General features: G+C 42.7%; 1 protein-coding gene across 17 annotated transcripts in view; it reads left to right on the forward strand.

Annotated features, from left to right (window-relative positions):
• The window catches only part of GTF3C2 (general transcription factor IIIC subunit 2), a 72,388-nt gene that overhangs the window by 19,170 nt on the left and 30,369 nt on the right, over positions 1 to 22,849 (forward strand). For 15 of the 17 annotated variants that reach the window (XM_085846810.1, XM_085846811.1, XM_085846818.1 and 12 more), the window contains exons 4-12: positions 637 to 1,295; positions 1,840 to 1,939; positions 2,482 to 2,558; positions 10,649 to 10,726; positions 15,676 to 15,774; positions 18,057 to 18,284; positions 18,495 to 18,627; positions 18,738 to 18,852; positions 18,966 to 18,997. In XM_085846810.1, coding sequence (XP_085702936.1) covers positions 637 to 1,295; positions 1,840 to 1,939; positions 2,482 to 2,558; positions 10,649 to 10,726; positions 15,676 to 15,774; positions 18,057 to 18,284; positions 18,495 to 18,627; positions 18,738 to 18,852; positions 18,966 to 18,997 — 1,521 coding nt within the window. The remainder of the gene's footprint in view (positions 1 to 636; positions 1,296 to 1,839; positions 1,940 to 2,481; positions 2,559 to 10,648; positions 10,727 to 15,675; positions 15,775 to 18,056; positions 18,285 to 18,494; positions 18,628 to 18,737; positions 18,853 to 18,965; positions 18,998 to 22,849) is intronic. The other 2 variants (XM_085846813.1, XM_085846816.1) reach the window with 1 other exon arrangement.

The following is a 22,849-nucleotide window of genomic DNA, read 5'->3' on the forward strand; positions in this document are numbered from 1 at the left end:
CCTATTCCATTAACTTAACGACAATCCTTCACTTTTTGGGGGAACTGTGCAGCACACATTTGCATTTTCCTCTATGGAGGTGCCAAGTTGGGCATTCTCCAAGCTTTTATACACACTGGCTCCATATCGTATAGCAAATTAAATAAACATGCTCGTCCTTAATCCGAAATATTGTCATAACATTATCTACATGTTTGGATCGTGAATTTTTTGGTACTTGCAAAATTTAATTCTCATTCATTATTTAACTGATGTAGAAAATGTAATCATCTTGTTTTGTGCTCAAACATCAAATAACAATGAAGAAGGTTTAACCTCTCAGTTGCAATGAAGAAGAACCTTGAGCACTTCTTCATACTGTATGTTCAAACCAACAGAGCTGAACAGCAGTGTGGCTGCATGGAAATGCTTATTGAAGTTTTTGTGGGTGATATGACCAGGGTGGTGTTGTTGCCATTTTGGCAATGTTGTTTCTTATGTTAGTGGCATTGGAAGAAGTGTTGCATTTGGTGATGTACTTGAGACTGCCTTGTTTGTAGAAGTATGATCGTGACGATGTGACCATGGTAAACAGCAGTGTTTTTGCTGAATAGTATAAAGTTTTAATGGGAATTAAATATGTTGCTCCCTTCCTAGGTCTCCAAATATATTGAAGAAACAGATTCACATTCTGAAGCACCTTTTGGAAGTTTGGACTCCACTAGATCTTCTCTGGGTGAAGATGCAGCTGCTAGTGTTGGACATAGGGTGAGGGATTATTCAGATGTCTCTTGGACTCGTGGGTCACATGATCGAGGGCAGCACAGTGCACACTGTGTTGGATACAATCATCCTGATAACCACAGGACTTGCGACAATATGAAAGAAGCTGTTCGAGAGACACCAAGTGTTCTCCCAGATGGATCCTCGGACTTTAAGCGCCTGCGAATCTTCCAGGATGACCCTAAAATATTTTCACAAGATGTCAGTCTGAGTGAAGACTGCTCTTTGAGCATAATGAGGAAGGTCGGTCGACCAAGAGGCCGGGGTCGCGGGAGGAGGAGGAGGAGGAGGGGACGGTTAGGTCGGAGCGGTTCCAGCTTGGGTCGAGGTTCACATCACGGTGCAGTCGCGCTGGAGGGCAATGTGTCAGAGAATTGTTCTCGACCTCGTGGGGCGGTGAGAAGGCGCAGGCAACGCAGATGCAAATGGACGTGGGAGGTCCACAAGGAGGCCAATGTGCTCAACACACCACAGGATGAATTGCAGGGTGAAGGAACAACTGAGAAGAGACCAAAACGTAAAGCAGCCACACAGTGAGTTTGACTTCGGTGGGGAATTTCAGGTTCAAACTCGAGGTTATTCGTCATTATTATGCAGTGATAACGTGACGTACTGGAGACTGAAATGGTTTTGGTTGAGAATATGATGAACAATATGGTTTCTTTGTTTTAACTTTGCTTTCAGGGTTGGCAGGATTGCTCGGTACATAGTGTGCTTGTTATTAAGTTGTCTAGTCTGCAGGTTCAATCCCCAATGTGGTTAGACTAAACTAAACACTGCTGTTTTGATTTTGATACAGTTCCAGTAAGTGGCACTGTCTCTTAGAGGATGCCATCCTTTACAAGGATGCGACAGTATATTTTGAACAGTAGTTCATTGCATGCTGGTACCCTGTCCCTATCCCATACTCAGTGATAGCTGTTTAATTAGCATTACCTACCTTGGATGGGAGAACTCGGGTGTGTATATGGTACATGCATAGTCAGACAAAACACCTCTTGTGCCAAAGGTTCCTTGTATTTTTGACAAGGTGGTTGCGTTGACAGGACGTGGTCCATGATGTTTCTCTGTGTGCAGGGCAGTTCTCTTTCTCCAGGACTTGGCTTCCAGGTGTCCTGAGGACAAAGTTGATCTAAAGCGGGATGATCATCCTTATATCCTTGAGGAAACAGGAAAGGTGGGTAATAAAGGAACTCTTCACCATTTCATATTCTCACGTTGTATGCGGCAGGTTGTGGTTGCATCATTATCCCAGCATGGCCGTGCCACTGATGCACTGACTCCTAGTGGATTACGGCAGGAATTTGAGATTTGGTTAGGGCTGTGGCACACACTATGGAGTGGAGGTATTACTGCACACACCCCTTGGAATGTTAAATCTGAAGCTTTGGCCATTATCAGTACTTGTGTGGAGCAACCCAGAGCTAGAGGTCTCTTTTGTCCTATTGCAGACTGATTCCAGGCCTTTTCACTTTGTACAAGTTGTATCGCTAATTTATCAGTCTTGTGATTTCAAGTACAGTAATTATAGCACAGCGGTGATTAAACCAAATGGCATATTATTTCCTTTGAATCTTCTTGTACTCTGTTCGAGCACAGAGAAATTATGACATGGACAAGTAGACCTTCAGCATGGAGTCCCACGTTGAGGGGTCTGTAGAAGTAGTTAGGACGTGATCTTTGTGGGCCGTGCCGACTGGCCATTTGTGTTGGGTGCAGGTGAGGTCATCAGATGCGTGCGGCCTGAGGACCATCCTCGACTTCCTCAACGAGGCGGCACAAACAACACACAGCCAGTAAGTAATCATAACCAGAACCAAGCAAAGGTCTGTGCCTCTCCAGATATTCCCATTTCACATTCCTCACTGTTTGTTTACTCGTATTGTTTTGTCCAAAACACTGCACTTATCCATGACATGATTTGTGACGTCATTCACACATGGTGTTATCTAGGAAGTATTTAACATTGAAAACGATAATTAAATGTTTAACCAGCCATAAATGTACGTGGTTAATAGAAATTGGTTTGAATTTTATTTGTTGGGTACGCTGAGTACATGTGAGCATCCCCCAGACTCAATGTTGTCATGGTTGGAGTGTCCCCTCTGATTGTAGGATTTCTGTGGTGTGAACCCTGGCCGAGTCATACCAAAGATTAAAAAAAAATGGTGCATATGCTGCTTCCTTGCTTGATTCAGCATTTAAAAAGGATGTAGCACGGACAAACAACCGTAGGCTGGCAAACAGTATGGAGGCTTGGTGGTCCTAATGGCCTCATCCTGCATTGAAGTTCCTTGTCAGGGAACTCATGTTATTATTGTCCCTACGCTTTTTGGAAAGACGAGGGGATATTGTAATCGGCTCTGTCTGTCTGTCTGTCTGTCTGTCTGTCCATCTGTCCGTCAGTCACGCTATCTCCTCCTAAACGGTTGTACAGAAATTTACCAAACTTGGTAGTTATGATCACCACATGGCAAGAAGGTGTGAGAGCAGTATCATTTTTGACCCTGCCCCCGAGGGCACAGTCAAATACTGAAAAATGCTATAACGGGCACATTTCAAAACATTTTTAAACTAGGGCGAAGTCGATGGCACGCCACTGCAAATCCCCACGCTTCCCACCTAAAGCATAGTTGAAAGATGGAAAAAAGTTCCACCAGGAATGACCCAATATCAAAAGGTGTGAAAGTTAGAGTTGAATTTTTTTTTTCTTTTTTGACTCCTGTGACACTAAGTCCCCACCCCCTGGGATATGAACCGGGGGTGAAATCCAAAAAATCGTTTCATATTTCATGCGTTCCCCAATGTTGATTGCACATACAAAATTTCATGAAAAGTTTTTTTTTATGTGCCCGCAATTGCATTTTTCGGTATTCCGCCTTATGACCCCGCCCCATGGGGCGGTGCCAAAAATGAGATGGCCAGAAAATGTTGCACCTTCTTTCCATGTGGTGATCACAACTAAGTTTGGTGAATTTCTGCACAACCATTTAGGACGAGATGGCATGATGGGTGGACGGACAAACAGAGAGACAGCCGATTACAATATCCCCCCATTTCTTTTCAAAAAGCATGGGGATAATTAAACTTTGTATATGCATTCATGAAATATATGGGGAACGTGTTAAATATGTAACGATTTTGTGGATTTGATGCCCTGGTTCATGCCCCAAGGGGTGGTTGCTTCGGATCACAGGGGTCTAAACAAGATTTTTTAAAACTCATTGTTTCAATTTTGCTTTCGTTCAGAAACATGGGGATTTGCGATGGCACACCTAATTATTATTATTATATATACAGGTAGTGAACAACAAAAATAGCAACATCAATGTAAAGTAACTTAATAGGGTGTTGGGCCATCACGTGCGACTAATACGGCTTGTATGCACCGTGGCATATAATCCACCAGCTTCTGCAATTCTGCAGGAGGGATTTTTTCCACGAGAAAGTCAATCAACTCACACCTGTTTGATGGAGGTGGAAACGCTGTTTCAGTCATCGCTCCAGAATATGCCATAAATGCTGGATTGGGTTCAGATCTGGTGGTTGAGAAGGCCATGACATATAGATATCATGACATCATTGTCATGCTCATCAAACTATTGGGCGACCACACGTGTTTTGTGGATGGGGACATCGTCATCCTGGAAGACACCCCTCCTGGCAAGAAAGAAATGCTGCAACATTGGGTGAAGATGGTCGCTCAGTACCATTAAGTAGCGATTGGCATTGACATTGCCTTCTAAGGGAATGACTGCACCCAATCCATGCCAGGAAAATGTTCCCCACAACATTACAGAACCACCAGAACCCTTCACCGTTGGAACCAAGCACTTAGGGTTGTAAAGTTCTTAGGTTGGCGCCACACGTGCACTCGTCCGTTTGGCGAGAACATGGTGAAGGATGATTCGTCTGACCATATCACATTTCTCCACTGCTTGCTAGTCCATTACCTGTGCTCTTTGCACCACTGGACTCACAAATGTGCATTGCCAGGTGTGATGAGCGGTTTGTGCACTGCAACTCAACTATTGTATCCTGCTCTTTGGAGTTCTCGTTGGACCGTTTTTGATGAAACTGGCTGCTCACGCCCCAGATTGAAATTTACAGTCAATTTATCTGCAGATGCTCGCCTACTTTGCCTTGCACTTCAACTTAATGCATGGATATCACAATCTTGGAGGATGCGCTTCCGCCTACTGTTGCCTTTTGCTGATGATGTCTTTCCCTCGGAGTTCCATACCAACATCACCTTAGACATTGTTGCTCGAGAAACATCAGCAAGTTGAGCTGTCTTTGTCACTGAAGCTCCTGCCAAACTCACCCCAACAATCATCCCTCTTTCAAAGTCACTGAGCCGAAATGGCCAAAGCCTTTTTTATTTTTTTCAAAAAAGGTTTAAAAAAAAACCATCGCTCATCACACCAGAAACCAAAAACAAATCAATAACAATAATCAAACAAATAACAATAAAACTACACAAAAGTCTGATCATAAATCAATTCAAAGAAAATCAAAATAACAAATTAGAGTTTGGAACCCCCAAGATGGATGATTCTCATTAACTCGGCCGCCCCCAGGGGGGGGGGACAAAAATGAGGGGTGGGGAGCTCCGTCACCTGAAGTCGGAGCGAGAAGGAACAGGGGAGGGATAACTGGAGGAATCCTCGCAGTCCTCCACATCATGTTCCCCTCCTACCCCAGCCCTGAATAGATTGTCTAATGCCCAGGGGACTCTATGCCCCACAGGTTTCCTCATGTTAGTCCTTTGACGATAAATTCCCTGTGGGGCCTTGCCCAGGGGAGGCGGTCTTATGCCCTGCCGACCCCTCCTCTGGCACTTATTCATTGTCCATTCTCCAGTGTCTATACTCACGTCCTCGTAGGAGGAGCCATCACTTTCAACCCCCGGCAACGGGGTCTCTTGGATGGAGGTTGTTCCCACCAATGGAGAAACCACCTTTTCCGCTGTTTTCTCCCCACCCACTTCAGTGAGCCCAGCACCTGATGCAACCACATCCAGGTCCTGTATTGCTGGGGGCGAGGGGACTGCGGCCTCCCTCTTTGCTCTTCCCCCTGCTCTCCTCCCTCCCATTCCCATTAACTTGGCCGCCCCCAGAGGGGGGGACAAAAATGAGGGGTGGGGAGCTCCGTCACCTGAAGTCGGAGCGACTCTCAGACTCCTTCCTTTCCTCCCTGCTCCTTCCTGTCCTCCCTCCTTCTTCCTCTCCTCCCTCCTCCTTCCTCTCCTGCCTCTCCTCCACCTCTTCTGTGGGGAGGGGGGGGTGGACAACAAGACAGGAAAGGCGAACATCGTATCCTTAATTGTCTTTGGGGCAACACTCCCACCCCTTGCCCACATATGCACGCATCCTGCTCGCGTAGCTCTGCGGGCAGGAGCGGAAGGTGTGTCCCAGCACCTGTGCAGTGCAGTGTTCCCTTGAATGTCCCAACTGGCCACACTGCGAGCAAAACTGTTCTTTGCATCCAGTAACAAGGTGGTCCAGTTGACCGCACATGCAGAATACTTTTGGCTGCCCCGCGTAAAAAACCTGCCCACGGTCCATCCCAATAATGATCCCTTTAGGGATGTGGGTGAATGTGCCATCCTCCTTGACATAGAACATGACTTGATATTGTTGAGCCCCGGTCCAGATACCCAATCCATTTCGGATAAACCGTGGTGGGGTCTTCACATCAACATATCTGAGCAACCAAAATTAAACATCATCATCAGTAACGCCCTCATTTTGGAGGCAGACCGTCATGACCAGTCAAGGTCAGAGAGAGTCTTGACTGCCCAATCAGCCAGAGACCCAGCTTACCGAGTGACAGTCTACCTAACCTAGAACTCGGAAAGCCTTCCAGCAGTCTGGAAGGACACATCAAATCTGTGGGCCAAGGTGATGAGGCAGTAAAAATCCTCTGCCTTAAACTCCAGCACGCCTAACAAGACCGTCCGATCAAATACTTCACTTGGCAGAACGGGTCCTTGCTTCATAAAGTTGAATCGGACACAGTTATGGTGCCTGCTCGCCATGCCGGCTGGAGTCCTGGGGAGGGTGGGGACAACACTTGGAAAGAGGGGGGAGGGGAACGGAGGGAAGTTGTGGCGAGGTCCACCAGAGAGGAGGAAGGCTGAGAAAAAGCAGGAAGGGAAAGACGAATGAAAACACAGGACTAACAAGACAAAAAGAATAAGATAAACAAATAAAGATGGGGAAAAGAAAAACGCACAGGACAAACACAACAAACCAGCAAGCAATTTGAGTCGAAAACTTCAGGTAAGAGACTTCTCCTCTTGCAGCCATACTCGCCATAATTATAGGCAATCAGGCCTGTTACATAATCTTACCATTTTTATACATGACCCAAAGCGTGCTGGGATGTTATTAGCTCGCGCTCGCAAACCGAAAAGCAGGGTTTAAGCGATCAGGTGCGTACATGCGTATGTACGTGTCTGCATTTTGTTGTTCCCTTTTCTCTGGAACTGCTTGTCGGATTGACAAATTTTCACCATATGTGCGACAATCTCATGTAGAATGTTTTAATGATAATTATGACGTCATAGGTTATGTGGTGTGGTAGCCATGTTGCAAAAAAGGAGAAATGCTGGACCTCTGTATCTCCGAAACTGCTCCATGGGAAAATATTGAAACTTGTCACCTGTCAAGTGCCCCCCATGGGGAATAAATGTGATTTTTTTTTTAGTGATGGTGCATAGGTGCTTTCGTTATGACATCAAAATTGCATATGTAGAACGCTACATCCGATCAGTATGAAAATGTTTGAGGTTTATTTTGGGATAAATTGATCAACAGAAAAAATATTATAACATCATCGGTGATGTGGTACGGCAGCCATTGAAAAAAAAAAGCCTTCAAATATTTTCTTCTCCAAAACGGCTGAACAGATCAAAGAGAAACTTTACAGGAATGACAGCCTGTTCATGAGGAACAAAAAGTTCCCACCTATGATGTCATAGGTCACATGGTTTGGCAGCCATATTGGATTTGCCCTAAAACTTTTTAAAATCTTCTTTTCCAGAAGAGCTGGACAGATCGAGGGGAAACTTCACACACATGTTCCCCAAGCCTTGGGCACACCAGTGTGTTCATGAATAATTGATGAGTCACATGGTTTGGAAGCCATATGGGATTGAAGGGAAATTTTGTTTATTTTATTCTCTCTCTTTAACTGCTGCATCAATAAATGTGAAACTTCAAAATTATGATCTAGTAGTGATGGGGAATATATTGTTACAGGCCGGGTGTCAGCCGCCAACCGACCGCTCTGAACGGAGCCGCAAGTCGAATCGGCCCGACCGTTTGCCCGGAATATAGATTGCTGCCCGGATAACTCCGAGCGACGGGTACTTGTACAAGAACCGAAATACGCCAATTGGCAGATCACGTGGGGTAGGGTCGATTGCCAATCTTCAATGTACCTAAATACCCACGTGATCCAACTACCGGGATATTCCACCCTCGACGGAACTTGTACGGAACAAACCGCCGAGGCGAGCTTGTCCGTGCGCGATTCCGAGAACTGTCGGTCCAAATGTCCCCCTATTACGACAAACCAACGGCTTTCTAACTCCCAACACACGAAATGTTCAGTCAATGAGGGAATGGACGCAACGAACAGGTTTACATTCACACAAGGGCATTTATTATAATGAAACACGTATGCATTGAAGTCAGGCAAAACACGTATGCAATTATACAAGCAACAAAAGCACAACAAAAGAACTACAACCGTCTACTTATTATGTACAGTCACTTGCACTTAACAGCAGTTCCTACTTATTAGACGGGCCCACGGACACACGTACGCACGCACGCGCGCGCACACACGCGCGCGCACACACACACACACACACACACACACACACACACACACACACACAAAACGGTGGCTGAGGCCTTTAATCACGAGCTCCAGCTCAGAGGACAGGTGAGCTGAAACTCAGAACTTGACTCGAACCTTTCCACCTTGTGTGGTCTTCAACTTGTCCAGACCCGGCCTCCAGCGAGAGCGAGCTGGATCCAATTGCCGCGATCCTTCCCGAGCTCCCGCGAATCCTCCCGCGCTTCTCAACACGTGCCGGTGTGATGAGGCGCCGATCCTTCCTGTCGATGCGTCGCTTCCCCCGAGGAACCAACTCCAAGAAGAGGCTGACGCGTCGCACCAAGCCGGGAAACAAAATGGAGAACGACAAGCTCCACGAACCAAGAGGAAGAGGAAGAAGAGGATGAAGCCTCCACTCGCAGCTCGAGCCGAACAACCGGCTCAAGTTCCTTCCAAAACAAAGCAGCAGTTGAAGCTCACTGAGCCAGCCGAAGCAAAAAGCTTCCGAAGGCCTCAAGCCAAGCAAGCCAAGCAGGACCCGATGGCTGAACGACTGCTCTCTCTGAAGCAAAAAAGCTTACTCCTCCCACAGGACTCGGCACACGAACTCTGCCCACGGGACTCAGAACGGGACTCTTTTCACGGGACTTTCATGGGACTCTTTTTTTGAACAAAGAAAAGATGTCCTCTTTATCCTTTGCACCCCTCCCCCGCACCCGGCGTGACTCATGTGGGGTAGGCCCTCATGATCCACCCCCCGCTCAACCACAGGTGGGAGGGAGTTGACATCACCGCAGGGTTCTTCTTCCTCTTCGCAGAAGAGGAGGAGGGACGTCTCCATTGTTCGCTCCCTAACTATTAAATCGATCCGCAGCGCATCTAATCGATTTCAAAACATTTAAACAATGGAAGGTAAGCTATCTAGGGAACATGCACTTATCGACATAGCTGACTAAGGGAACCTGTATGTTGTGTGCGATTGAATTACAAATTCGTAACAATATGTTTTAAATTTCAACCTGATCGGATGCATGGTCTGGCATCCAGAATTGTTTAATTTATTCGAATCTGCGTTGTTTTTTTTTATATCTCACTTTTCTGTGCCTGGATGGGTTTAAGGGTAGAGGAGTAGTAAGTTGAAACCCAAGTCCTATTCGGGTTCCTACTGATGACTTCGTCTTTGCTTTTTTGCTTGTTCGGGTTCCTTCTGATGACTCCAATGCAGGACCTATTTTATTTGGTCTTCTATTTGATTTGAATATAATTTTCTTCATGAGAAATTTTCTGACAGAAGAGTTGGCTCGCACCAAGTCCTTCTCAAGACTGCGTGGGATAAGTATTCTATGAATACCATTTGGTTTGCTTAATTAGCACATGGGCCACACCTGCGGCACACCACACACATAGGCCATGTCATACACATGGGCCACCCCAGGCAAAAATAACATTCCTTTCCTGTAGTAATTCTTGGCAGACTACTGTAGTATATGGGAGTACAACTCTGATCTGCTATAGTTCGAACAATGCAATTTTGCCTGGGACACCACACTTGTGGAAGCCATTGCTTTCAATACATCTGTTGTCCCTCATTTACCCAGGTGTTTCCATTTTTTTTGTCCACTACCTGTAAGTCTTAGCATGAAGTGGTATTCTAGTTTCCCAGTCTACCATGCTAACATTCACATTCCTGTGGCACAGTTGTAATTTGTTTGTTTGTTTATTTATTTATCAATCATAGTTTGTATGGCTCTTGGAGAAACTTTGAGATTTGGTTCCCATAAGAGCAACAAATCTCAAAAAAAATTCTTCCCAAACTTTCCAGTTCCCTTTATCCTGGCCGCAGTGTCATACTGTCTGAATATTGAATCACGAGAGTACCGACGGTGTATCTTGATTGTTAATGTTGGGGATCAGTTGAACTCTTGGACGTTGCAATCATGCTCACAAAGTCGGTAAGGAGAGATGATGAAATACTTGGTTTGTTGTGCAAGTGGATGAAAACGCATTGAAAGTGTTACAAACATGTCCTTTTCAGACGGCAGATAAACCAGTCAGTGGAAGTGTTTCCAAAATGGATGCCATACCAACATGACTGGAAATTGCTGGGTGAAAAGTGAGTGTGTGCACACCTGGTTTGAGTAAAAGCTACTGGTGTTTTTTTTTTTTTTTTTAAACCACTGAACTGACAGAACACAGTGTGAGTGATGTCCTAGTTTGTTTTTCCTTAACACGAGCTGTGCCTACCCAGCGCTTCGCTGATGGGTTTAATCAAAAATCAGCATGTTGCACTTCAAAAACATATATTGCATACTGTTGCAGTTATAGAGAAAGATCCCAGGGTGACACACTCAACACATAAGAAGCCCTCTGTTAGATACTCAGTAAGTGTGTTTAGTCACGTTGCCTTATCCCCTTTGTAATTTCGCACCCTCTCAAAATTCCCCCATCCATCCATCCATCCCAATCCCTCACCCTTTCCCTCTCAAACCCCATTCTCTTAGAACTCCCCTCTTAATTTTAATCCATTTCAATCCCTCCCATCCTCAATCCATTTGAATCCTTTTTCCCATCCTTCTAAAACCTCTCTCCCTCCTGCACTTTTCCACAGTACAAACCATGAACACAATGCAGCATGTCTCACAGTAAACACATTACGTTCCAAAACATAATCAAAACCGTTTTACAAATCAATCCCAGTGCAATGCGCACCGAGTAAAAACTCCTAAGGGATCGAGGCACTGCCAATATATGGGCGCCGCACATAATGGCAAGTAAGGAATCCGACGTCAAATTGCAACAAAGGAGAGTCAATGGGAAAGCAACACAAGGATGTCAAAGGGTGCTACATACCACCTTTGCCCCGTCGAAGCCCCGCCTCACCCAAGACCCATAAAAAAACCCTGACTTTCCAGCATTCAGTGCTGACTCACAAAGGGATCAGAATGTGACCAAGAGCTTCCTGCCTTCCTGCCTATCAGTGTTAAGTCAGAGAGCGAAGCAAGGTGAGTTGTGCTGGACATAGGTTCTGAGGACGGATGGCAGCATGAGATCCTTGGGGCACAGCGATTACATACTGACACACACGATCTTTCCGACATTTAAGTTCATCTACTTGAGATGCACAAGAGAGCGCTAAAAAAGCAATCCGCGATTAACTTCTTGACCCGTCTGGGCGAGGTACTGTCACTAATATCACACTTTTCCTTGAGCACCTATGCTGCACCTCTCCCGACATACCACACCCACACACCAACTACATTCCCTTCCTTCCACTTTGGAACCAATGTAAGCCCACAGGCTTGCGTCCAGTGAGCGAGAGGCTGTAAACATGCCTCAAACTCTCTCTCTCTCTCTTTCTCTCTCTCTCTCTCTCTCTCTCTCTCTCTCTCTCTCTCTCTCTCTCTCTCTCTCTCTCTCTCTCTCTCTCTCTCTCTCTCTCTCTCTCTCTCTCTCTCTCTCTATCTCTCTATCTCTCTATCTCTCTATCTCTCTATCTCTCTATCTCTATATCTCTCTCTATATCTCTCTCTATATCTCTCTCTATATCTCTCTCTCTCTCTCTATATCTCTCTCTCTCTGTATCTCTCTCTCTATCTCTCTCTCTCTGTATCTCTCTCTCTCTCTGTATCTCTCTCTCTATCTCTCTCTCTGTATCTCTCTCTATATATCTCTCTCTATATATCTCTCTCTATATATCTCTCTCTATATATCTCTCTCTATATATCTCTCTCTATATATCTCTCTCTATATATCTCTCTCTATATATGTCTCTCTATATATCTCTCTCTATATATCTCTCTCTATATATCTCTCTCTATATATCTCTCTCTATATATCTCTCTCTATATATCTCTCTCTATATATCTCTCTCTATATATCTCTCTCTATATATCTCTCTCTATATATCTCTCTCTATATATCTCTCTCTATATATCTCTCTCTATATATCTCTCTCTATATTTCTCTCTATATCTCTCTCTATTTCTCTCTCTATATCTCTCTCTATATCTCTCTCTCTCTATATCTCTCTCTCTATATCTCTGTCTATATATCTCTCTCTATATATCTCTCTCTATATATGTCTCTCTATATATCTGTCTGTATATATCTCTCTCTATATATCTCTCTCTATATATCTCTCTCTATATATCTCTCTCTATATATCTCTCTCTATATATCTCTCTCTATATATCTCTCTATATATCTCTCTCTATATATCTCTCTCTATATATCTCTCTCTATATATCTCTCTCTATATATCTCTCTCTATATATCTCTCTCTATATATCTCTCTCTATATATCTCTCTCTATATATCTCTCTATATATATCTCTCTATATATATCTCTCTCTATATATATCTCTCTATATATATCTCTCTCTATATATATCTCTCTCTATATATCTCTCTCTATATATCTCTCTCTATATATCTCTCTCTATATATCTCTCTCTATATATCTCTCTCTATATATCTCTCTCTATATATCTCTCTCTATATATCTCTCTCTATATATCTCTCTCTATATATCTCTCTCTATATATCTCTCTCTATATATCTCTCTCTATATATATCTCTCTATCTATCTCTCTATCTATCTCTCTCTATCTATCTCTCTCTATCTATCTCTCTCTATCTATCTCTCTCTATCTATCTCTCTCTATATATCTCTCTCTATATATCTCTCTCTATATATCTCTCTCTATATATCTCTCTCTATATATCTCTCTCTATATATCTCTCTCTATATATCTCTCTCTATATATCTCTCTCTATATATCTCTCTCTATATATCTCTCTCTATATATCTCTCTCTATATATCTCTCTCTATATATCTCTCTCTATATATCTCTCTATCTCTCTATCTCTCTCTCTCGTTTTCCTGGAGTGAGTGTGGTGCGCTTGTCCTGTGTTTTGTGTAAGGGGGTCTTTCTGTGCTAGGGGTTAAGTTCTTTGCTATATGTCACTGCATTCTGTACATACTTGTGAATATTGCCTGTAGATACGTGCGTTAATTCTATAAACTGTTTCCAACCTGCTCGATTGTCTCTTTCCACCATTGCTTTGACATAGTGTGTAACAAAGGGGAAGTTATACCCCCATTGATTCACTACACGAGATAGCCGATATCCCACCTACGGTTTCATCCGGCCATACATAATAGGTAGATGCAGCGTGGGAAGTCGAGAGCGTGATTCTCCATCTGCGAGGGGCTAAGTCACCCGTAAGGTAACGTGAGCCTTGGAGTGGGTATCCTGCCATATCTTCGATACCAACTGCATTCCCTTCCTTCTCTCCCCTCCCTTCCTTCCACTTTGGGACCAATGTAAGCCCGCCGATGGTTGCTCAGCATGGTATGGTTGCTCAGCAATCCATTGGCTCGCGGAGGTAGACATGGCTTGTCAGCTTCAGGGTCAGAGGTCAAGTAGTGGGTCCAAGCCACCTCGCGCATGACCCCAAACTCATAACAATATCCATCTGTGAGTCTCAATAAGAATGTAAAATGGAGTGAAACGTGCAACAAAAAAGGACCTTTAATAACACGTAGTTGTTGCCGCTGTTGTTGTGGTTGTGGTTATCTCCACCACTGAAGGTGAAGGAGGTTATATTTTCGCACCTTTCTGTCTGTTTGTCTGTCTGTGTGCAGGATATCTCAAAAAGTTGTGGACGGATCCGAATGAAATTTTGTGGACAGGTTTGGTGTGTGACCACGACAAATTGATTCGATTTTGGTGAAGATCTGAATCTGGATCCGACTACAAGAAAATTTTAAGTGATTCATCACCATTGAGAGATAGTGCTAAACCGATATATAGCACGATATCTCAAAAAGTTGTAGACGGATTCGAATGATACTTGGTGGACATGTTGGGTGTGTGACAAGGATGAATTGATTAAATTTTGGTGAAGATCTGGATCTGGATACTAGAATGAAAAATTTTTGTAAATAATTATTTCACCATTGAGAGATGAGGCCAAAAACGATATAGTACTGGAAAGCATGATATTTCAAAAATGTATCGGGCCCGATATGTTGTCGTGGATCAGGCATTACGTGGTGGAGGATGCGCTCTACTGAGTGCCCTTCTAGTTGTTTGTGTGGTCCTTCTGTTTTATATTTTTTATATATATATATATATATATATATATATATATATATATATATATATATTCCTATTGTTTTAAGAAGTATTACTCATATATAATTTGTTGTGCTCCTTCCTTGTCCATCACACTATATTTTAAAGGGGTTCTGCTTCTCATGCCGCTGGAATTGCTACATTAAAGCTCCAGGTCATGCTTCTTCTTCTTCCATCACTGAAAGACAAGCTTTTAAAACAGGAACTTTTATGCTTCAACAGACACAGTCGTTAGTTCCAAGTAAATTGATTATTAGCTTTCCATTGGTACAGTTTATATTATTCTCCAACAGCAGGAACCCTTTCGAATATGGTGTGATGGACACACACACACACACACACACACACACACACACACACACACACACACACACACACACACACACACACACACACACACACACACACACACACACACACACACACACACACACACTTCTGATTTTTGTAATAGATGAATGACAGCAGTATTGTAATGTGTAAATGGGAGTAGTATTGTAATGATAGGTGTTGCCCTGTCCTTGTCACATGTGTAACTGTCAGTATTTGTGAAGAATGAATGTGGAACACGTATGAATAATGAACCGCTGTTACACCAATCATTCTTGCAGCAACCAAAATAGCCAAGAATGGCACTGAAGATCGGATCATAGGACTTCTTGGATGCAGCACGCTGCCAAGCAATCAAAAAGTTGTCCTCCTGGAAACTGCACACGTACAATGCAAAGTTCTGAACATAAACTGACCAGTAGTACCAACACTCATACACTGCTTTAGATTTTGGTTTAGTTCTGTAGCTCTGCTTAATCAACATACTTTGCAAAGAGCTCCCTTTGAGGATGCTTTGATGTGCATGTAAAGTGCTCCCAGAGGGCCTCCAGACAGCGTTTTCTCACTTTTAGCTGTTGATATTAATTCCAGGGAAGCAAAGCCGTACTTACCAGAGGAGAGAGTTTCCCCGCTCTTCGAGATTCACCGAGAGAACTCGAAGAAGCACACACCTCCACGGCGACTCTCAAGGCAAGTTAATGAGATGTTTGTATGATCGCGATACGGTGCCTCACTATACTCACTAAAATTACACTTATCACCCGCATTTATGTTTCAGACTGTGTGCAGTCACACCAATCATGTTCTTTACATGTCATTGCTCAAAGTTATGTTTCTCTGCAAATAAACATCAAAACTGATGATAGGTTTTGTATTTTTACCTCTGCCACTGAAGGTGAAGGAGGTGATGTTTTCACCCCTTTCTCTCTGTCTGTTTGTTGCTTGCAAAAGTCAAAGATTTTTCAAGTGTATTGGTCAGTTGATTTTGTGATTCTGTCTGTCTGTCTGTCTGTCTGTTTGTTTGTCGCCTACAGCTCACAATTTTATACCGATCTTCACGAAACTTCACCACATGGTAGAGTTTGTCATAGGGAAGAAGCCTGTTGTTTTTGAGGTCAAAAGGCCAAAGGTCAACAACTAAGGTGGTATTTCTAAAATCCTCAATTTTCATCCGATTGACGTAAAATTTGAAGAGGATATATATTTCAGGTGACTGAATTCAACTAGCCAATTATTTTTAATGTTATCATAAACCAAAAGGTCAACATAGGTAAAGGTCAACAACTAATGTGGAATTTTAAAATCCTCAATTTTCATCCGATTGACTTGAAATTTGTAGAAGATTTATATTTCAGGTCATTGAATTCAACCAGTCAATTATTTTTGAGGTCAACATTGACCAAAAGGTCAACAGAGGCCAAAGGTCAACTTTCGTGAGATTTCTAAAATCCTCACTTTTCATCCGATTGACATGAAATTTGAAGAGGATTTATATTTCAGGTCAATGAATTCAATTAGCCAATTATTTTTGAGGTCAACATGGACCAAAAGGTCAAAATAGGCCCAAGGTCAACAACTAAGATGGTATTTTTTAAAGCCTCTTCATCCGATTGACTTAAAATTTGAAGAGGATTTATATTTCATATCAATGAATTCAACAAGCCAATTATTTTTGAGGTAAACATGGACCAAAAGGTCAACATAGGCCCAAGGTCAACAAATAAGGTGGTATTTGTAAAATCCTCAATTTTCATCCAATTGACTTGAAATTTGAAGAGGATATGCAAATTTGGTCTTTTAATTCAACCACGAATTATTTTGGAGGTCAAATTTGTTTTATGAAATTTGCAAGTATCGTCCTCTGCATGACGTCTTCTTCTTGTTTGTTTGTTTGTGTCTTTGTCTGTGTGTGTGTGTGTGTGTGTGTGTGTGTGTGTGTGTGTGTGTGTGTGTGTGTGTGTGTGTGTGTGTGTGTGTGTGTGTGTGTGTGTGTGTGTGTGTGTGTGTGCAGGTATCTCAAAACGTTGTGGACGGATCTGGATGAAATTTGGTGGGCAGGTTGGGTGTGTGTATGACAAGGACAAACTGATTCAATTTTGGTGGAGATCCGAATCCGGATCCAATAATTTTTGAAGTGATTCTTCACCATTGAGAGATAGGGCTAAACTAACATATAGCACGATATCTCAAAAAGTTTTCAACGGATTTGGATGAAACTTGGTGGACAGGTTGGGTTTCTGACCATGACGAATTGACTTGATTTTGGTGAATAACCGAATCCGGATCTGGGTATGAGAATTATTTAATTTTTTAAGTGATTCTTCACCATTGAGAGATAGGGTCAAAAATGATGTATAGCATGATATTTCAAAAATGTATTGGGCCCGATATGTTTGCGTGGATCAGGCACAACGTGGCGGAGGTATGCACTCTACCGAGTGCTCTTCTAGTGTTCACTGTTCTCGACATGATAGTTCAGAGTTGGTAGACTGTATACTCCTGTTTCAACTGTTTTGTCTGGGTTTGCCTTCCCTGCCAAACTATTAAGTGTCATCCTCATATTGTTGGGCAAGGTGCTGCATCAATGAGTATGCCATCCTTTAGAGGGGATGTCAGGCCAGCTGTCCTGTCTGTTAGCATTTGTGTATGACATTAAAGGCTTTGAATAATCAGTGGACCATTGGCTGTCTGTACACTTGGCAATTTTAATTTCCTGCCATGGATTTGGGCTGCTTTAGCATTGGTCTGCATTAGAGTATGGATATCTCCAGGTATTCTCAGCAAGAGAAACTATCACAACATCGTCAGGTGCTCCTGATGTTGTCTACATGGATAAGGTAGCAATTGATATTTATTACTTATTTAAATATCCACATGAGTATCTTTTCATTTCTCTCTGTGAAGTTTACTTGCTAGTTTGATCCTGCATACTCTAATTATACATTTCACCAAATGGGGTTGTGGTGAAACAGGTTTGGAGCACTACCTGTGACAGAGTACCAGAAAGACCTGACTTTCTTTGTGGGTGGTCCCGTTTGGTCACTCGAGTGGTGTCCAACTCCCGACGGCGTTGGTGCCATTCAGTTTGCTTCAGTGTACTGTACTCGGAGCTGGAGAGCAACGCACACCTTGGATGAGTGTCACGTAGAGCCCTCGCTGCTGCAGCTGTGGTTCCTTGGAGCTCTGCAGAACACTTGCTGGTATTCTCTGAGGGTGTGGGACAGCGCGGGATGGCTACTGTTTGAGTGCTCCGCCCGATTTTGGATACGACTGATGCAAGGCACACTCTTCAGTTATATTATTATTTTGGTGGCATGCAGTGCTTGTTGACTTTCGGATTAACTTGAGAAACAGGTGATGTTGTAATCTGATGTCCTGGTGCAATTGTTTTCTGTCTTGTCTTCTTGCAGCTCTGAACAACAGCCCAGCCTCGCTTATGGCCTTGCTCTTGACTATGGCTGCATATGGGACATGAAGTGGTGTCCCAGTGGTGCATGGGAGATGGCCAGCACCTCTTCACAAGTAATTAACTGCATCCTTAAGGTCCTCATATTCATCCTCACCATATCTTCCAGCTCGTAAACTGAAACACGGTTATGACATCAAGGATTGCCATGGCCTATAGCCTGAGGAATGATCTTGGATTCTTGCAGGAGGGGCAAATGTCTCGGCTGGGCCTCCTCGCAGCTGGGTTTTCCGATGGGAAGGTTCGGATTTTCTTCCTACCACACCCAGATTCCCTGCCTCTGGCTCCCAGTAACTCATCAAGTAAGTTCCGCATAAATCCACCAGTCACTTTTACAATATCTAGCTATAGTATTCTTTGCTGCAATGGATAAAAATTATTATTTATCGTCATAACCATTATTCTCTCACTCCAGAAGTGATACCTGTGGAACCGAGGATATTCAAGGTACAGATTTTTCATATTTGACCATGAGGGCAGAACCCTCCTTTGAGCATAAAAAAAGCACAATCCTTTTTGACTTTTCATGAGATCTGATGAGATTCACATCAAACTTTCATTAAAAACTCATAAACTTGAGAAATGCAGAAAGGGTTTTTTTTGGAAGTACAAGTTATCACAGGTCTGCGACCAGAAAATTGTTTCATATTTATTGGGTGAATTTGATCAATTTTTACCTGCTGATTTCAAAAATGACAAATAAATTATCTGATCACGTATAGTTTCTTCACAAAATCGATCATTGTGTTTTACCAGTGCACCCGAGTTTGATTATTGTGTTTTACTATTTTATCCTAATGTAATATCCCCTTTCTCGAATCCCATTTCTTTTTCTTTACAGATCTGTACACTATTGGAAACAATAAAGGCTTCTAGAGGATGTGCAACCAGCCCGGCCAAATTTTGTTACATTTGTGGCGAGTTTATGACTAAGAAACGTCAGAGATACATTACTTACTTTGTTTAAAAAATCTTACTATGCCTACTTTAGTGTGAAATTAGGAGACCAAGATAAGACATGGGCTCCTCATAAGGTCTGCTCGATTTGTGTTGAAGAACTAAGACAATGGACAAAATGTACAAAGAAGTCTTTTCGTTTTGGGGTTCCAATGATATTGAGAGAGCCAAAAATCACAGTGATGACTGCTACTTTTGCTCATGTAAGGTACAAGGACACAATTCAAAGAGTGTGAAAAACATTGTTTATCCAAATGTCCCATCTGCATTGCGACCTGTTGCCCATGGACCAGATGTTCCAGTCCCATCACCACCAGGAAACCTTGAAGACATACACTTAAGTTCTGACTCAGAAAGCAGCAATAGCAATGATGATGTAGACTTCAATGGTGGTAAAAGTGAAGAACCTCAACTATTCAACCAGTGTGAATTAAATGATCTAGTGAGGGACTTGGGACTTGCAAAGGTGTCAGCAGAGCTTTTAGGCTCCAGACTTGAATCCAAGAGTCTTTTAGCTCCTGGTGCATCATTCTCTTGGTATCGTAACCGAGAGAAAGTGTTTGTTCCGTATTTTGCTCAAGAAAATGATTTGGTTTATTGTGCAGATCCATCAGGACTAATATAAACGTTTGGCATAAGTTACAGCCCTGATGAATGGAGACTCTTTATTGACTCTTCAAAGAGAAGTCTTAAAGCAGTTCTTTTGCATAATGGTAATAAATATGCTTCCAACCCTGTTGGACACTCAGTGATCATGAAGGAGACACATGAAAATTTGGTGTTACTCTTAAACATGATTAAATACAAAGATCACAACTGGATGATTTGCGGTGACTTGAAGATAATTTGCATGTTACTTGGACAACAGTCAGGCTACAAAAAGTTTCCTTGTTTCTTGTGTGAGTGGGATAGTAGAGCCAGGGACCTCCATTGGTCTCAAAAACAATGGCCAAGTAGGGATACGCTTACACCAGGGACAAAGAACATCCTTCAAGAAAACTTGGTGAATCCGAAAACGGTTCTTTTGCCTCCTCTACGTATAAAACTTGGCCTGATGAAGCAATTTGTAAAAGCTTTGCCACAGGATGCAGAAGGCTTCAAGTATTTGTGTAGTAAGTTTCCTGCTCTATCAGATGCCAATGTTAAAGAGGGTGTATTTGTTGGACCAGATATAAGAAAACTCGTCAAGGATGAAAATTTTGAAAACTCTCTTAGTGATCCTGAAAAAGATGCATGGATTAGTTTGAAAGATGTGATTAAGAACTTCTTGGGTAGTTACAAGGATCCAAACTACAAAGACATCGTAGGAAAAATGCTAGAAAAGTTTGAGGCCTTCGGATGTAAAATAAGCCTTAAAGTCATTTCCTACATGCCCATTTGGATTACTTTCTGGAAAATCGAGGGGATGTGAGTGAAGAACAAGGGGAAAGGTTTCATCAAGATATGAAGGAGATGGAAAGAAGATATCAGGGAAGATGGAATGTCAGTATGATGGCCGACTACTGCTGGATGTTGCATCATGAAAGTCCACCAAATGCTCACAAACGAAAAAGTTTCAGGTGTAGTTTTCAAGTGAGAAAGAAGAGATTTTGAGGTGCTGAACCTAAAAAATGATTGGAGCACTTGTAAAGAATCTATTGTCTTAGTTTTTAATTGCATTTGTGCCATTTCTCTTTGCTAAATAGAGTACCAAATTTATTTTTATTAGTTTCATTTTGTCTTACCATATGGGAATTTACCTAAAATTCTTGTATATTTCATCATCAATTTGTAAGAAAACCTTACATGATGGAGAAAAACTGTTTTGATATTTTGAATAACACCCCAAAAATATATAAAGTAACATAAAATTATCAAAACAATTTTTTTAAAGTTCCATTTTGCAGACCTGTGTTATCTATATAATTACATTACTTTGATCATCACTCTCATTTATCTGCTGTTACTCTACTATTGCCTTTAATTCACACATTACTTAACTTCCTCCAACATTATCAGGTTTACAGTATCGATTCTCACACTTATGACTTCATACTGTCTGTGTTTTTTGCACAAACTTGTAATTATTTTGTCTACCTTTAGCCACCTGGCTGCGAGTTTTCTTGACTTTCTAATTTTCCAGCCCACCAGGTGCTCATGTTGTTAGCTTGCCATTATTGCTTTTGGGCCCATCTATCTTTATGTATACAGGTGTATGGTGGGTGGAAGGGGAGGAGGTAGAAGGCAAATTGAGAAAAGGAAAAGAAGGGTTGATGCTGGAAAAGAGGAGGCAGTTGTAATGGGAGTGTACAAGGATTGGGATTGAAGAGGAGGAGTGGGGAAAAGAGGTTTAGGCTTGGAGAGAAGTGGGGAAATAGGATTGCAGGGGAATAAGGGGAGGGAAAGGATGAGGCATATTTGAAATTGTATGGCATTTCAGATGGAGCGTGGAGGGTCAACATGCCTCTGATTTGTAAACGAAATATAATGATGGTACCTTGTCCACTTTCATTTCTACCGCCAAAGAGGAATCATTCCTGATTTTTTTTTTCCCTGCCAACTGGTTTCGGTAATAGCTAAACCAGTCTAGGCCTAAGTCACATTTGGCACGGCAGCCGCAGGGTCTACAAAATCTACGGCCACTAGCAATTATAGGGTGGCCGCAGTATTTCCACGGTCACACAATGTAGCAGTCACATATGTTTTTATTTTTCGGGGAGCCGCACGGGGTATTTATAAATTGTGGAGACCGAAAACGTGGGGGTGCCGTACGGTCTTTGATTTGATGTTGCACGGTGACCTTAGGGCGTGACAGGAAAGGAAAGCAGGGAATTTAAAGGAGGTGGGTATGGGGTGGATTAACAGGGGTAGAAAAGATCATGATTTTGAATGGGGGGGGGTGATATGAGATGGTGGTGAACAGCTGGTTTGAAGACCTTGAGGGAAGAATGAGATTGATGAGAATATGGAAGTTCATTCCATAGGTGGGAAAAAAGAGGAATGAAAGAGTGAAGGTGAGCAGTAATTCTTGATTTTTGTAGTTTCACCAGAAGGGGATTGCTGGCAGATCTTGAGCGCCCTGTGGAAATACGGGAGGAGTGGGGGGGGGGGATATATCACAGACAGAGCAGAGGGACTGGAGAGGATACGGTGGAACACAGAAAGACCACCGACCTGCCTGTGGTGAGAGAGTGAGAGACCCAAAGACTCAGCTTCATCACGGGAGATACCAATGATACTAAAAGCCTTGGTTTCCACACCAGTAGCAGTATGAGGCAGTATGAGTGTGAGAGGCAGTAGCACCACCTAGAGGGGAGAGCAGTACTCTATCAGGCTACAGATGAAAGCTTTGTATGTGGTCAG

This window comes from Eptatretus burgeri, chromosome 11 (genome assembly GCF_056783735.1).
Source record: "Eptatretus burgeri isolate ZD-2024b chromosome 11, Ebu_testis_v1, whole genome shotgun sequence".
Taxonomy (NCBI): domain Eukaryota; kingdom Metazoa; phylum Chordata; class Myxini; order Myxiniformes; family Myxinidae; genus Eptatretus; species Eptatretus burgeri.